This window comes from Electrophorus electricus, chromosome 7 (assembly GCF_013358815.1).
Source record: "Electrophorus electricus isolate fEleEle1 chromosome 7, fEleEle1.pri, whole genome shotgun sequence".
NCBI classification, from domain to species: Eukaryota; Metazoa; Chordata; class Actinopteri; order Gymnotiformes; family Gymnotidae; genus Electrophorus; species Electrophorus electricus.
In genome coordinates, this window is record NC_049541.1 from 16,777,958 (window position 1) to 16,795,852 (window position 17,895).

Consider the following 17,895-nt stretch of genomic DNA (forward strand, 5'->3'; position numbering starts at 1 on the left):
CACTCACATTTCAACATGTGAATAATAATTATTAGGAATCACAAAATTTTCTTTGTTCTTTCAAGTTAATAATTTAGGGGTCAGATTGGTTGGTGGTCCTCGTTGCTCTGGGAGAGTAGAGGTGCTTCATGGGAAGACCTGGGCCACAGTGTGTGATGCTGACTTTGACCAGCAGGATGCAGAGGTTGTGTGTAGAGAGCTGGGCTGTGGGGCTCCTGTGGAGGTGCTGGGAGCAGCTGCTTTTGGCAGAGGTGAGGGCCAGGTGTGGACAAAGGAGCTTCAGTGTAGAGGCAACGAATCCCAGATTCACCTCTGTCCAAAGTCATCTACTCTCAAACATGACTGCTCCCATGACAATGATGTCGGACTGGTGTGTGCTGGTAAGAAATGCATCATTCATATTTAATCTTGTATTTTTCTGACACTAATCATGTATGTTATTTATAATTTAAACCCATTCTGTTATAGAATTTTATCTATATATGAATTATATATCATTTTAACATTTTCTTTTTGTAATGGTGATGCTGAAGCTGGAGAAGTATTATGATTAATTTACAAATGTTTTGCTGTAGAAATAGTTAAAGAACACAGAGCAACAATACATGTAGTCTTAACAAGTAGAGAGGCAGAAAACCAGGGAATTATTCGATATCAGGCAGCAGTGCCAAAATACAAATGGCTAAGATAACAAACCATTAAAAAAGGAGGGTCAGAAACAAAAAGAGCCAAATGCATCAGATAAACAGCTCAGAAATGCAGACAGAGAAAAGTGGCAAGACTTCAGAATAAAACAAGCGAGTTTAAATAATACAGTTAAGGAGTCCCAAACAGTTCATTGGTCTGCTGTGTTACGAACCATGAGAACCAGCCAGTATTGCGGAGCAGGTGAGCACTGGTGGTGGATGTGGCAAGTGTCTGAGGCCTCCATCTGGTGGCCTGTGTCTAACAATAATGACAATCATGACAATTACGTGTATGTGTCCCCCCCCCCCAACTTAATCACTCTCTCTCTCTCTCTCTCTCTCTCTCTCTCTCTCTCTCTCTCCATGACATATAGACATGGTGAGGCTGGTGGATGGTAGCAGTCGCTGTGCTGGGAGAGTGGAGGTTCTTCATAGAGGACAGTGGGGAACAGTGTGTGATGATGACTGGGATATGAGAGATGCTGCAGTGGTGTGTAGAGAGCTGGGCTGTGGGGAGGCTGTAGATGCAGTGGGTAAAGCTCACTTTGGACCACGATCAGGACCAATCTGGATGAATAAAGTGGCCTGTAGTGGATCAGAGTCTACACTGAAGAACTGTGGTTCAAGTGGAAGGGTTAGTGACTGTCAACATGCAGGAGTTATCTGCTCAGGTAAATTATACTAATCTTTAGAATGGATATATTTACCTCGACTGGCATTTCTTCATATTTGCCAACCTTCAGACTTTGTTATACCAGTTATGACATTACAAATTTTGTGCATCTCAGTTGTATATTTGTTTAATAAAAGGAAAGCATGGCATCATTATCATTAGAAGCCTCTATGGACATGAACCTATGAATGTGACATGCATGATAGATCAGTTTTTAACAATTCTTGTGCAGTTCCTTTTTCAGATAGAACAGCTGTGCTTTCTTTCTTCAACATTTGTAAAGAAAATTAAATTATCCTTTGTCACTTATTAGACCACCAACAAAATCTATTTTCTAATAATATATTTCCTTTTTTGCTGTAATTAATGAAGAACCATGCATTAACTAGTGCAATATTATAAAATCAATAATGTAAGTAGTTTCTCTGTCACTAGAATGTGTTCCATGGTCTCTATTCCCCATACTAATATTTTAGGAGTGAGGCTGGTTGGTGGTCCTCACTGTGCTGGGAGAGTGAGGTGATTCATGGGAAGACCTGGACCACAGTGTGTGATGCTGACTTTGACCAGCAGGATGCAGAGGTTGTGTGTAGAGAGCTGGGCTGTGGGCCTCCTGTGGAGGTGCTAGGAGCAGCTGCTTTTGGCAGAGGGGAGGGCCAGTTGTGGACAGAGGAACTTCAGTGTAGAGGCAACGAATCGGATATTTACGCCTGTCCAACATCTTCTACAGTCAAACATGACTGTTCTCATGACAGTGATGTGGCACTGGTGTGTGCTGGTAAGAGTTGTGTTTTTTAAAACTGATTTCACATTTTACATAAAACATTTTCTGTGTTAAAAATAAATTGTACATGATGATCTGTCTCTGTCGGGACCGCTTTGTCATTATCTATTTTCATTTTTGGTCATACACAGACAGTGTGAGGCTGGTGGATGGTGGTACTCGCTGTGCTGGGCGAGTGGAGGTTCTTCACAGAGGACAGTGGGGAACAGTGTGTGTTGAGGGTGCAAGTGTAATAGCTGCAGTAGTGGTTTGTAGACAGCTGGGCTGTGGAGGGATACTGAGTGCTACTGTAAGTGACACAGCAGGATCTGGACCAATTTGGATGAGTCAACTCACCTGCAGTGGCTCAGAGTCTACACTGAAAAACTGTGGATCATTGGGCTGGGGTAAACATAGATGTAGTCATTTGGACGATGCTGAATTAATCTGCTCAGGTACATTTCAATAATGCTTAATGGCAATCAATAGTCTGTTAAGAGCACAAGATACAAAATATACTGTCAGTGTTTATCATTTTACTTTTTATATCATTAATTTTATGATTTGTTAACTTGAGTGCTCTTCTAGATGTATCTGATTTAGTCTTAATTCTAGACTCACTACCGACAGAATATAGATCAGACAATAATAACCATGGTATTAATGATGTTACTTCACACATAGGTCACAAAATGCCCAGACTTAAAGATGGTCCTCACTTGTGCTCTGGGAGAGTAGAGGTGCTTCATGGGAAGACCTGGTCCACAGTGTGTGATGCTGACTTTGACCAGCAGGATGCAGAGGTTGTGTGTAGAGAGCTGGGCTGTGGGCTTCCTGTTGAGGTGCTGGGAGCAGCTGCTTTTGGCAGAGGGGAGGGCCAGGTGTGGAGAGAGGAGCTTCAGTGTAGAGGCAACGAATCTGATATTTACTCATGTCCAACATCTTTAGTCAAAAAGAACTGCTCCCATTACCGTGATGTGGGACTAATATGCTCAGGTTAAATATTATCTTTATCTTTGTTGCCAGTGAACTAGTAACTATGAGATACTATGACAACAATTGTGCTTGTTCTGTTTACATACCTGTAATCAGTTTTGTGTTTTACAGGTTACACAGCTGCACGTCTTGTGAACGGCTGGGACTCCTGTTCTGGTCGAGTGGAGCTCCAGTACCTCAGTGACTGGGGCTCAGTTTGTGGTGATAGCTGGGATATGAGAGCTGCCAGTGTCCTCTGTGGGCAGCTGAAGTGTGGGAGTGCTGTGGCTGTGTTGGGGGTGGACTGGTTTGGGGAGGGAAGTGATCACATCCGGGCTGATGTGTTTGACTGTCATGGGAATGAGACACACCTGTCAGAATGTCCCATCTCATCATGGAGTCGAGCAGCATGCTCTCATAAACAAGATGTTGGAGTCATCTGCAGCAGTGAGCATTTTTATACCACATTACTTAAAAATAAATTTTATGGGAAAATGCCCTCCTCTGGCAATCTGCGAAAGTAAACATTAGATTATATCTACTGCATTCTCAGAAAAAAATATACACATAAGTATATAGCTATATACCCATATTTTTATGCATCTTTCTGTTTCAGTTTCCTCTCAGGCCTTTCATGAGGGCCGAGTGCAGTTGTCTGGAGGGAGTGAGTGTGAGGGGCAGGTGGAGGTTTACTTTAGCCTGGGCTGGAGGAGAGTTCTCCTTGACTCCTGGAGTGTATCTGAAGCCTCTGTGGTGTGCAGACAGCTGGGCTGTGGCTCTGTGCTGAACTTCTCCAGCTCCTCTCCATCCAGTCCTGAACAACACAGCCACATCTGTGTGATAGGTTTCAATTGTTCTGGGAGTGAAGGTCATCTGGGGAACTGCAGCAGTGCAAATCTCCTCAACCTCTCCTGCAGCTCTGGGGAACAGCTGTCAATCACCTGCTCTGGTATGTGTTGTATTTAACATTCTTAAACAATCTCCTCTAAAATTACCATTTTTGTGTGATGATTTATGATTTATGAACCTGGAGTTTGTTAAAGGTACATTTCCATGTATTAACAAAATAACAGAGTTGACTATCTTGGACATCTAAGGTGTAACTGCATATCTACACACAGTGTGTGTGTGTGTGTGTGTGTGTGTGTGTGTGTGTTTAACTCAGCCCACAGCTCTATCAGACTGGTTGGTTCTGGTGGAGATTGTGCAGGAAGGCTGGAGGTTTTCCTCAACGGCTCATGGGGGACAGTGTGTGATGACTCATGGGATATTGAGGATGCCCAGGTGGTGTGCAGGCAGCTTCAGTGTGGAGTGGCCCTCAGTGCCCACGTACCAGCCTGGTTTGGTCCAGGAACCGGGCCCATATGGCTGAATGAGGTGCAGTGTGAGGGGAGGGAGACGTCCCTGTGGAACTGCAGGTATCAGTCTGGGGGAAAGCATGACTGCAGACACAAGGAGGACGTAGGGGTCGTGTGCTCAGGTGAAGTGTGCTCACTGCAGCTGTTTGTCATTTTGTTAATTAAACTGTTTAGTGATCACTAAAAATGTAAGTAAGACACATAAGTAGACAGAATTTTCAAACCTGGATCAAGAATTGCCAAATGTTCAGTTTAAAGACAAAAGTCAAATCTAAAGGTTTATGAAATTTAAGCACACAAGAATGATAAATGGTCATTCTGAAAGAAGATAGCACAAAACTGTATGCAGTGTAGTAACACTCATTTTATTTTGGTTTTAGCTATTTACATTTTATTATATTAGCAAATCTGAGTTTCATATGGGTGTAAGCAACATACAAACCAGTAATTAACAGTTATTAACAGACAATGATAGCAACTGTGTATATATGGTAGGCGAAAAGTAAGCTCTCACTTTGCCTACACATCTTTTTCTCAGCAGATTTTAAAGAAATCAGACTCACTAAGGGGTGTGAAGGGAATCTGGAAGTGTTCTACAATGGAACCTGGGGAAATGTGTGTGTGAATGGGATGAATGAGGAAACAGTAAATTTGATCTGTCAAGAGCTGAACTGTGGAAGAACAGGTAGTGAGTCCACATCCAGAGCAAAATTGGAATCATCTCCTAACTGGCTGGATCAGGTGAAATGTAGGAAACATGACTCCACTCTATGGCACTGCCCATCTGATCCTTGGGGGCACAATAAGTGTGATAATGGCAAGGAGGTGGCTCACATTACCTGTTCAGGTAGGCAGATTCTCCCTGCATGTAAAGATTCTTGCAGATATCAAGTAGCTGAGAAGTTAATAATTAAATGCTCATGAGTGTTAAATCTGCAATCATAATTTATATTACCATACTCACAGAAGAGCAGAAACATTTACAAAAACATGTGAAATGCTCCTCATTTCCCCATCAAAGACAGTGCTCAGGTAAGGATGCGGTAATTAATGAGAGCATTAATCAATGTTCTTCCAATATCCTAATCTAGTCATTGTAAATTTTAATTGTAAATTTTGTAAATTTAAATTTTAATTTAATTGTAAATTTTAACTCAACATCAATACTTCACGCAGTCAAAGCTGTCACGAAATGTGGTATCTGCTGAACCCAGACAGTTATGTTACTGCCCTAACTGTCCTGTGCAGTATTTTCTCCTCATGTCATATGTCTGTGGTGTAGTTCACCTGCCTCTCAGGCTGAGTGGACCAGAGGGAAGCTGCTCTGGAAGGCTGGAGGTTTATCATAATGCTGTGTGGGGCTCCATCTGTGATGATCAGTGGGACATCAGGGATGCTGAGGTGGTCTGCAGGCAGCTGGGCTGTGGGAAGGCACTGAGTGCTAATGGGAGTGCTGCCTTTGGTGCTGGTGAAGGGGTGATCTGGTTGAACAGAGTGGAGTGTAGAGGGGATGAGATTCACCTGTGGGACTGCAGTTATTCACTGAAGAACCACACTGATTGCTCCCACAAAGAGGATGCTGGCATCACTTGTGCAGGTCAGAGGATACCTCAGACAGGGTTTTGGATTCAATAAATAACTACCTTGACAAATTCAGTAGTTGAAAAATAGAAATTGTGCTTGCAATGTTTTGATGTTTTTTTAGTTTGTAGTCTAATTACACCTTGTTATGCATCTCTGGGTGTTGAACCTGGTGATGAGGGATACACCTGTGCAGCACATCATCAATTAGTCATGTTGCTTTAAACTTGTGCTTCAGTAAGCAAGGACTCTGGGTGGAAGTTTTGTCACTGAGCCCTCTGTCCTCACATCTCATCCTTGCATCATTTTGTCATGTCCCTAGAGGGAGGAGCTAAGTCATGAGAAAGAGATGCAAAGAAGTGAGATAACAGTTAAAGAAAGAACCGATTAATTAAGTTCTTCCCTCGTAACTAATGTATAGCCCTGAAAATACACGTCCTTATACATTGAGGTAGCATTAGTATACAGTCAAATCTGATCAAAAAATGAGCAAATATAAATGTCATCCACAGCTTCATTATTCATGAATAGCTTTTTGGCTTACCAGAACTGCCAACCTTAAATTAAATATTGACATTTGGTCCATGACAATGTACATCAGTGACAATGATACATTTTTTTAATAACCTGAGAAATGCTGGATTTTGCAGGTAAATCATTATCATCATTATGTGTGTCAACATCAATAACAACAACAATAATAATAATAATAATAATAATATCAAAAATGTCTAGAAAGAAATGTAATTTAAATGATATAACAGACATATACTTGCTAGGGTCAATTAGAGAATAGAGCTAATTATGGCTTTGATTTTGTATGTGTGTGTGAGTTCTGTGTCCACCTAACTGATTTAGTTCTCTATTTCTAGACATCTCCCTGACTCCTGTTATTACAAGCAAAGTAACCACCAACTCCATCTCAGGTCCTCTTTTCATTCCTCTCCCTCATTTTTCTAAAATGTTCAAATGAAAAATACTGTTTATACAGTTTCTCTTTTGCAATTTCCAGTTGGTAAATCTGAGATGATAACAACCAGTCGACCTCTACCTCAACCAGCTACCTCTCCAGTGGTCCTGCTGGTACTGGGAGTGCTGCTCTTCCTGGCCTTAGTGCTTCTCTCTGGGCTGGTTTACCAGAACAGAGTACTCAGGAAAGGTAGGGCACATTCACATATAATCCACAGTTTCAGACATCTTATATCATAGACATCTTATAATCCTTCAGTCTGTCATTAATTTGCTGGAGCCATGTTTCCTCCTGTCTTCACACCCAGTACTCTCTAAGAGGAGGCATAAGACTTTACCTGAAGTAATCTATGAGGAGATTGACCACAGAATCACTAATGAAAGAACTCCCATCTCAGCTCAAAAGGGTGAGTAATATAGAAGGGTAATATTGCAGGCATTCCTAGTGTGTATGACAGAGATTAAAAAAAATAATAATTACAGAGTGAGAGAAAAATGAGAGCTTGTGTGTTATATTTGTTATTTTGAAGCTGTGTGACTGTATCAAACTCTTTTCATACCTTTCACATCTTGCTGCTCACTACATTAAGAGATCTGAACAGTATCATGATAAATGCCTTATTACTATAAGGCAAGGCAAGTTTTAATATGTAGTAACTTTCATGCACAATAGGAATTCAAAGTACTTTGCTCAAATTTATAGAAACATTGAGTGGGGAAAAAAAGTTTTAAATAATAAAGGCTGAGATCTGTCACCTCAGAAAGGGCTTTTCAAAAAAATAGAAGTAGAGTTAAAGTAGAGTCAAATTAGAAGATAAAAGATAAAGGCACAAGAAAACAAGAACATTGTCAATTTAGACTTAAAAACAATGATATTTGGGGTATATCTAACATCAAGAAGGTTGTGATTGCTTTTAGCATCATACTGTCTAAAAGTTGCCTCACCATATTTGGTTCTGATTCTAGGCAGCATTAGCTGACTAGCCTGACTGGCCTATTGGGTTTGTACTCTTCCAGTAGATCAGAGATGTTTTTTGGTTCTAGGCCATTCAGTGATTTATATACAATTGTTTGTATATAATTATATATAGAAGTACCAAAAATGAAGAACTTTGAAATTAATTGGTAGTGGATGTAAGAATGTGAAAACTGGAATCAATGTGCTCAACTTTATTTGTTTTGGTAAGATTTCTGGCAGCTGCCTTTTAAATAATCTGTAATGGTTTAATTGTAAACTTGACCCATATAAAGACTAGTGCAGTAATCTTGTCTGTAGGACAAAACATACTTCATTGGTATGTTGGACTCTATCCTACTGTACTGTACTAGGATATTCTATGACAAAGCACTTTTGTAAGTCGCTCTGGATAAGAGCGTCTGCTAAATGCCATAAATGTAAATGTAAATATATGAGAAAAAGGCATGTATTAGTTTCTCTATGCCCTGCTTAGACATGAAGTCTTTACCCTTTGATATATTCTTTAGATAGTTAACAGTTGTTCTTTGTTAATGATTTGATGTAACCTGAAGTTCTGATCAGAATCAACATTCTGATTTCTGACTTTTTCTTTAGTCTTCAGGGCTCTAGTGTCAAGACGAGAACTGAGCTCAAGTCAGTCATTGCTGTTAATGGCCAAATATAATCTCCTGTCTTTTCCTTGTTTAATTTGGTGCCTTTCCAGTTTTTTTATCTCTAGGCAATTTTTTACATGCTGAATATGTAAATGTGATGTAAAGTAATATATTTAAAGAATTATATAGTTGAGTGGGCAAGTGGTAATTGTGGGCATACTGCTAAGCAGTATCTGATTAGGCAAAGTTGGAGTGTGTAATTCTTCTAATTCTCCACTTAGTAGAAGTGTATGCTCACACCTTTTGGCTTTTGTCTCAAGTGTATGCTTGAGTGTGTTAGTATGTGTGAGGGAGAGAGACAGAGAGTGAAATAAAGAACAAGAAGGGGAAAGAGAGATAAGTTGAGTGTGTGCATGATTGTTTGAGTTGGTTTGAGTGTGTGAGAGAAGCAGAGATACATAGAAAGAGCAATAGGAAGAGGTAAGGGGTTAAATCTTTGTGTGACTGCGTGTGGCTCCGACAGACAGAAAGACTAAGAGGATAAAGGTTAGACAGAGTGTGTGCACATGTTTGTGTGTTTTTATTTGCATGTGTGGTGCAGGGGTACTTCAAGACTCTTGTCTAAACTGAGACACACACAGAATGAAGGAGGGTATAGCTTAGCCCCTTTGTTTGGCAGTCAGGAGGGGCAGAACTGTGCCTATGCTTTTCTGTTGCTCCTTTCCCTGCTCTGTTTTACTCTCTCTCTTACTCCTTCTACCTGTTCTACATATGCTTTCATGCTTTCTCTCTCTTCTTCTTCTCTTCTCACTCTTGTTCCCTGCTCTCTCACTTCTGTCATGTGAAAAGTAATTTACATTTAATACATGTTACATTTAAGAACTTACATTTCACTTTAATACTATTTTCACATGTTCTCATCAAATAATCTTATGAAATGTTTCCTTTGAGAGATAAAACTACATGTGAATTGTGATTTTGTTTTTGCATCACCAGTTCATGCTAACTAAATAACACAAATGTGCAAAATGAATAGTTTACTGGTTATATTTCTCATTTTATAAGTTTTTATACATTGTTAATATATTTTGTACATACATAGAATACATATATATATATATATATATATATATTTATCTTTGCATATATATATTTCACATATAGAGAATATGTATATTTCTCTAAGCACCCCTGTTTTCTTTTCCTCAGTTTGGACAGAGCACTCTCCACCATTTCACTGCGAGTTATACTGTGTATGACTGTGTATTTGATGAAAAAACCAAACTTGAACTTGAACTTGAACTTGTGTTATCTAGTTAGCAGTGCCCCCTTGTTAACTTAACCAGTGCCTTCATTTTAATGGTTCAATATGTGTTTTTTGGTAAGTGAAATGGTTATAAGTGAGTAGATTTTAAATGATCATTGTCTTCTGACTTGCTTTTAAATACTGGCATCACTATTATTATTAGCTGCTCAAACGTTTGGAAAGATACTAGGTCATTATGGGACCTGTAGTCTCTGTAGTGAATTTATATAGTATAGTTCTACTCAACAGGTTAAAATGTAAAGCATTATGGATTTTGTACTGAATTTTAGCTCAGTGACTTTTACCAGTGATTATAGTGGGGCATGGAAACATTTCAGTGGGGCATATGCTCCATTAAATTGGGTCTAGTGACACCCCTGGATTATTGTATTTGTATTGTATGGAGACATGGCAGTCAACTGGACAAATATTCTGTTTTTCTCACAGCTCATTATTATCCCTGAAGGAAGATGCTCATGATTTTCTGTTTCAAGCATGTTTCATGATTGCTCTGTTCTCTTCTGACAGAATATATTGACTCAGAGGCTCAGCATTCTGGTTATGAAGATGTTGGTAAAGAGCTTTTCTCAGGTAAGGGTGGGATTACATCTCACAGAGAAATATTAGAAATTATAGAAATCATAGCATTCTTTAATAATCTTATACTTCCAATCAATTCTGTTTTGTCGTACTTTTTAAAAACTCCTTAATCAGTGTGCTGTGGATGCCAGATGTGGTAGCTTGTGGATGTGTTACCTTGTAGAGTTTTGGTGACTGTTCTCATAGATAATTCTCTTTGGATGCAACATATATCTTAATATAATTTACAAGAAATTCACTTTTCTTTTGGTTACAGCAAAATCTGTCAGTGAAGAAAAGACTGAGTATTATGATGATGCTGTCACCAGTAGTGGTCTGTCAATTAAATTTGTTTAATTCCTCACTTCATTAAAATGAAAGAGATGATGACTGAAATTACTCTATCAACTCATTTTATTTGATTTAGGTGATCTAGGGACAGAAAATCCACAGGATAATTACAGTGACATCACACATGGACAGACACCTGATACTGTAGCAAGTATGCTTGAATAAAACCCCCTTGCTTCTGAAAAATGTAGTTCTACTAATAATTTCATTAGTCACACTACTGCCCAAATAGGTAACTGTAATTTGCTGTCAATTTGCAACAGTGATAAAAAACTTCAACCTTGTGCAGCTTTGTCTTGTAACATTGACAGTGATACATATATAACATTGTCTTGTAACATTGACAGTGATACATATATATAAGCTATTTTTGTTCATTTTTACATCAATTTGCACTCTCAGTTTTAAACACATTAATAACACTCAACAACACTGATGTCTGATGGTATTTATCTTACATTTTGATAGAGGATGTGGTAGAGATCTATGATGATGCTGTTACTGTTGGACCAAACTCACATCTTACAACAGGTTGGTTTCTTTTAAAATGATAAAGGAATTCTAAGCACAAGAATTATCACATTAATAATGTCAGACTTGTTGCTCATTGGCATTAAAACTTGTTTACATGTGTTGGCGTGGCTCTCACTGCAGAGTACTATGATGATGTCATCTCCCCTGGACAAGATTCTTTAAGTGGTACAGGTGAGAATACAGTGGTGGTTTAGGTGGAGCCCATTATAACAGGTTTCTATTTCTCTTTACTTGCACATTCCAGCTGCACTGCTTATTAATAATAAAAGAGAGACTGGCCTTTCTGTATCATCTGACACATGATGTATTGTAGTGTAATGATAATGTGTGCTGTGAGAATACTGACCAATCTAAAACATTATAGACATGTGATCTGTGTGCTTTGAGGAATCACCAAATCTAAAAAGCATCAATAATTTATGTTTAAAAAAACATTTAACTGTATTATATCATCTGTTCATTTTGTTACATTGCAAGGCATCCTGTATTTGGAACATACATAAATATCAATTTGCAAAACTAAATTGGTATATTTATTCTTGTTCTTTTACTTGCAGACTATGATAACCTGTAAGACACAGAGGAAAGGCTTCAGTCGAAGAAAACCTCATGAATGAGAATGCTTTTGCTCAGGAAATGACATTTGACCTCTTCAAACTCAAACAGTGTTTAGATCATAAATGGTTCAATGTCTTGCTTCACCCTTTTGCCAGAACACATTTTTGAAAATCATTTTAAACATAGAAGCATCATAGAAATACAATATTAATCCTTTTATATACATATATTACATGCATGATGTTGAATTCGGTAGCTTAAAATGGCTGATATGTTATTTGTTGCAAGGGCTCATTTATCAGTATTCAGTGTATGTGCTCCCTGGGAATCAAACCCATGACCATGGTGATATTAGCACCATGTTCATAAGATTATTATGCTTTTATACAGTTTTATACACAGTTAGCCAGCATTTAGATTCTGTTTTGTTCTGGTTTTGTTTTGTATAAAGATGCACACCTCTGTATAGGCCTACAACAAAGTCATCAGTGTTAAAGGATTGATTCACTACTGAATCCTATAAATATGCACAATAGATACCTTGACCTGCCTTGACAACCGCCTTGTGAGTGAAAACGTTGTAATGAATAAAGGATTATTACACAGTTACGAATGACTTTCATTTCTGTGCATTTTGTCCTCTGCTAATAAAGAACTCACATATTGTACAAGCTAAAAGTAGAACATTTATGATTAAAACAACTAATGTTCCATTTAATGTCTGTTTTATTACTTGCCTTCCCATAAAGACAGCCAACTAATGACTGTTTCACATCCTTAAACTAGATGTCACTTTGTAACAGAATTATTAATTAATAATGTTGTACTTTCACAGTCAATGCTGTATTGTCATAAACATACAACTTTTTAAATTCTTTCTCAGCAAAATATGTCAATGAAGAAAAGAATATTATGATGATGCCATCACCAGCAGTGGTCTGACAAGTAAATTTGTTTAATTCGTCAATTCATTAAAATTAAAGAGATGATTACAGAAATTACTGTATCAGATCATTTTTCTTTCTTACTTTTTAATCTGTTTAGAGGGAAATTGTGCTAAAAATAAATATAAAAGCACACTGACATATTTGGAATTAATAAAAGCATATTTTACACAGTCTGTGTGGATTTCATTGTCCAATGTATCAGATCAGTGAATAGTTAAATGAGGCAGGGCCCATACAGCTCTTCTGTAAACAGTTACATTTAGAGCTGTGCATATGCATGTCCATGTAAAGACTTTTTATGTTGCTGTTGTCATTTTAGTTGCTAAATTACTGATCATCAAACATCTAAACATTTAACCTGGACTGATAAATTGTACTAAAGTGGCCTTTTTAGTATCAGCACCTTTGCTGCAATTATAAATTGTGCTATAAAACATTGGTATGAATCATCAAAACAACACAAAAATGCTGCATGTTTATTCACAAATAGACAAATATTCTTCATCAGATAAGCCCACAGAAAGAACTCACAGATCAGGGACACTGTCCTAACACTCTATTTATTGCCATTATTGCCAGCAATGGGTATTCATGTAAAGTGTGAACACATTATCGCCATACGCATATTTATAGGGTTTTTCTACCTGCTTATTCCAACTACCTTCACCTAATAACACATTGTAATAACACTGTGTAATAATACATTTTAATAACAATGTAATTATGTATTGTAATAACACTTTTAATAACACATTGTAATTACATATAGCAATAACAATGTAATAACACAATGTAATAACATTTTATTAACACCATGTTAATAACAGCAATAATAATAAAGTTAATGAGAGGACAAAACAAATATATATATATATATATATATATATATATATATATATATATATATATATATAGATAGATAGATAGATAGATAGATAGATAGATAGATAGATAGATAGATAGATATAATGTCGCCTAAAACAGTTCCAGTTTGATTTATTGTCTACATTCATTGTATCAAATATAACTACTACAATGCATTGGACAGTGGACCTTGGTAGGAAACAGCTTCCTGTTGACAGTAATATGTTCTTCTGGCTTGTAACACATATTACAGTTACATACAAAACATTGCCAAATGTTGCAGCAAATCTGTAAAGCTTCACACATTCGACCCAGGTGTCATCAAAGGACAACTGCTGCAGTCTTCTGAGATTCTATGCTGTATGAAGAGAAGTAAAAAAAATAAATGTAAATTGCACATAAAAAATAGCAGTCAAAATTCAAAACGTTTTTTTTTTCTAAACACCAGCAAAAGCTCACAAAAAAGGTACTTCACAAACAAGAGATATGATATGCAAGGTGCCATATCTCTTGAAAAAAGTCTATCTATCTATCTATCTATCTATCTATCTATCTATCTATCTATCTATCTATCTATCTATCTATCTATCTATCTATCTATCTATCTATCTATCTATATCTATCTATTTCTCTCTCTCTCTCTAATATATATATATATATATATATATATATATATATATAAATATATATATATATATATATAAATATATTCCTTCTGCTACATTAAAATTTTCTTTTTTTTTACATTTTGTATGTTTTGCCAAAAGCTGTCAACTGTGGGATCTGCTTTGCTTCAGTTGACCTACATAATGAACAGTGAACGTTTTCTGGCGTGGGACTCAAATTATTACATTTATGAAAAGTAGCTTGCAATATATACTTTTCTGTGAGGTTCACACATCACATGAACTGTAAAATCAGCTCGTGCTCCTAATATGTGCATGATTAATTAGAAAGTAAATAAGAAAGTAATAAGAAAGTAAAATATGGTTAGATATCAATTATATTCTAAGAAAAAAAATGGCTAGCTAGCTACGTAGCTATAAACTACAAGCACTAGAAACATAAATGCAGCAGCTGAATTGAACTCAGGGTGTGCAGGAAGGCATGCCCTATGTTGTGGCATATTTTCAAGATTCTAAAGGTTCTGAGGTTATAAAAATTAAGGTTTATTATTGATTTTACATATGATATTTATTTTGACCACATACAGGTGCATTTGTTAGCTGGGCAATGAAGCATATCTAGCTACATAGCCAGCCAGTCTGACTAATTGGTCACCTAATTGCAATGTAAATAGAATGAAAAGTAAAATGTCTAGTAAGTGACCTTTGGCAAGAGCTTGGAATATTCCCAGAAACTGTACTAATCACAAAACGATTACCAAATCCAGTGTGATGCTTGTGTGTTATGTCATATACACAATGTTTAGCCGATATGAAAAACCTTATGTAGCTTAAACATAACACATGAAGTAAGTAGGACAAAGACCCAGAGCAAAGAAAAAGCTGTTTGTAAGAATTTCTGCATGCTGAATCCAAATATGTTTTTAGAATTTCTCTATTAACCTTTTGTTGTTGTTTATGTTATTGTTGTTGTTCTCATTCCATTATATTTGCATCTACATGTATGGCATTTAGCAGAAATCTACCAAAGTGCTTTTAGTTGTCTAGTTAACTGTACCAAGAAAAGTGCAGGCAAACTATTACTGGAGAAATGTTCAAGATTGTACATATTAAATTTAAGTGTAATAACAGCCTTATTTATTAATAAGTAATATATACTTCATGTAATTCACTTAAAAACCTTGAAACCTTGAAAGAAACATCTTTAAAAGTGATTTGAATTCAGTATAAAAATTATGAGGGCCTCATATTTTATTTTGAGGGACACAGAAGTAAAATTGTTGCCTTGTGTTAGTAAATGATTTCCAGTGAAGAAACTCACAACTTGAGTAGTCTTTTCAACATATACTTTATTACTTTCACTAAAGTAATAATTTAAATGAGTACTTTTATTTCTACTTGAGCAATTTTTATTTTAAAGTAACAGTACTTTTACTTGAGTAGAGTTTTTGGTTACTTCACGCACCTCTGTTGGTGTGTAGTGGGTAGAACAGTGATCTACTGCAGAAATTCATAAGAAGAAAAATTATAAGGTCAACATTAAATTGATGTGAAATTACAGTTGCATGCACTCATGAGAAAAAATGCAGAAGAGCTATCAGGCTATCAGTGTAAATTTTATGAGTCGGTAACTAACTGAGGGAGCCATACTGAACAGAGTCAGAGAGAGAGAGAGAGAGAGAGAGAGAGAGAGAGAGAGAGAGAGAGAGTGAGAGTGAGAGAAAGTGAGTGTTTGTATGTGTGGTGTGTTGGGGTGCATACAGTACAGCTGAGAACCAAGAACATGATAAACAAGGCAATGCATATTATCTCCCTAAGAGAGACACTGTGGCAATGGAAGAAAAAACAAATTAAATGCTTTTATCTTTAGTAAACAAAGTTTTTTTGTTTGTTTTTTTATCATTTTTATTTATGCTTATCTGTCATATCCCTGCATATCTGTAAAAAGAGCATATATAATACATCCAAAACAAAAATTCCCCCAAACAATTGAACCACAGCTCCACAGTATTTCTTAATGAAAAAGTATTGTATCGGTATAAATACACCTACAGTAGACTCTCACAAAGCCCTGTGAGCAATTTCAACCACTGCGGACAATGAGACTGCAATAATCATGCTATGGTAGTGAGTGCTGTGCTGCCATGAGCTTATAAGGTAACAGCAGTGATGGTCGAGTTTATACACCTTGGTTGTATGATGGGCCACTAAGAAACTACTACAACTGAAATATTACATAAAGGTACAACAGCATGGATTCAGTAATACACTGGAGGAGCGTGAGGCTCAAACTAAAATATAACTCCGCAGGGATTCTCCCTTGGTGATGGACACCGCGTCGGCGGATTCCGAGAGCGAAGGTCCTCCCGTGCCCAAAGTACCACCCAAGGCTCCGCCCAGGAGGCGCCGCTCCAAAACAAGTAGGCTGCCCAGTGGGGCTTGCAGGGAGGCATCAGCATCCGATGAGGACACTCCTGCCGCGAAGGCTCGCAGCCCCAGAGCTCAAACACCTACACCTAAGCTTCGTAAAGCCAAGAAAGCAGCCTCACCAGTGCCTGCACCCGACAAATCAGCTGGTGCGTCTCCGTATACGCATGTGCCAAAGCCGGAGCCACCGCCACCACACAAGCTGGCGAAGGAGGATCAGTTGCTTTGCCCCCCTTTGTGTCTGTACCTGTGCCCATCAGTACGTCCCTGTGTCTGTTGTTGTCCTGGTCCCTGTCTTCCTCCCCTCTGTCTTGCTCGCGCTGGCACGTGTCGGGTCTCTTGGTCCCCTCGTCTCGCCATTTGGCATTGGTTTCGGGGCTGTAGTCTGATAGGCTGGCGCGCCGGGATTCGCGCAGTTGGGTGGGGGCTCTGTCACGGTATGGCCCCTCCTCCCAAACATCTCCCTGTGTCTGTGTGAGTGTGTTCGTTCATCCGTATGGCCACGCACTCCTTGTTTCACATCTGCTCCTCGTTGTGTATCGTTAGTGTGCATGTATATAAGTGTGGTGTTTAAGTGTGAATGTTGTTGATGTTTGAACCCTGTTAGCCTGCGAGTCAAATAGTCGTTATTGTGTGTGTTAATAAACGTGTTCTGTGTTCCACAGCTCGTACCTGCATCCTGCTGTGCCTCCTCAGCGTAACATAAACATAAAAGAAAAGACAGAATAAACAGCTGTCTGCAGGCAAACAGCTATTTCTAATTCCTGAGCAGTTAATGTGGTCTTCTATATTTTTTCTCAATGTTTCTCTCTCCCTCTCTCTCTTTATGGTGGGCAGTCAGTGTGAGGCTGGTGGATGGTAGTAGTCACTGTGCTGGGAGAGTGGAGGTTCTTCATAGAGGACAGTGGGGAACAGTGTGCGATGATGACTGGGATATGAGAGATGCTGCAGTGGTGTGTAGAGAGCTGGGCTGTGGGGAGGCTGTAGATGTACTGGGTAATAGTCACTTTGGACCAGGATCAGGACCAATCTGGCTGAATCAAAGGGTCTGTGGAGGTGATAAAATGCGGAGACTGTGTGATGGATGTAATCAAAATAAAGATGATGGAATTATCTGCTCAGATAA

At 38.0% G+C, this 17,895-nt stretch overlaps 2 protein-coding genes across 2 annotated transcripts; both read left to right on the forward strand.

Annotated features, from left to right (window-relative positions):
• The first annotated feature begins 235 nt into the window (after positions 1–235).
• On the forward strand, positions 236–6,090 carry LOC113568799 (scavenger receptor cysteine-rich type 1 protein M130-like). The gene is given in 12 exon segments (XM_035528169.1): positions 236–380; positions 1,061–1,357; positions 1,836–1,871; positions 1,874–2,206; positions 2,275–2,577; positions 2,807–3,118; positions 3,230–3,544; positions 3,714–4,049; positions 4,251–4,577; positions 4,997–5,302; positions 5,422–5,487; positions 5,738–6,090. Coding segments are annotated over 11 exon segments (2,982 nt in total). The 5' UTR covers positions 236–380; positions 1,061–1,062.
• An 822-nt stretch (positions 6,091–6,912) lies between these two features.
• On the forward strand, positions 6,913–12,470 carry LOC113569168. Its single transcript, XM_035527972.1, has 9 exons — positions 6,913–6,962; positions 7,049–7,195; positions 7,314–7,412; positions 10,412–10,474; positions 10,740–10,796; positions 10,890–10,964; positions 11,282–11,344; positions 11,468–11,518; positions 11,905–12,470. Exons 2-9 carry the CDS (start codon positions 7,063–7,065, stop codon positions 11,919–11,921), a joined length of 558 nt encoding a protein of 185 aa, XP_035383865.1. The 5' UTR covers positions 6,913–6,962; positions 7,049–7,062; the 3' UTR covers positions 11,922–12,470.
• The last annotated feature ends 5,425 nt before the right edge of the window (positions 12,471–17,895 follow it).

Bases quoted from the DNA above. Each gene is read 5' to 3' on its own strand.
- LOC113569168 (XM_035527972.1), top strand. From the start codon at position 7,063: ATGATAACAACCAGTCGACCTCTACCTCAACCAGCTACCTCTCCAGTG. The intron at 10,797-10,889 runs GTCTGTCAATTA...TATTTGATTTAG, and splicing joins TGATGCTGTCACCAGTAGTG to GTGATCTAGGGACAGAAAAT. The intron at 10,965-11,281 runs GTATGCTTGAAT...ACATTTTGATAG, and splicing joins GACACCTGATACTGTAGCAA to AGGATGTGGTAGAGATCTAT.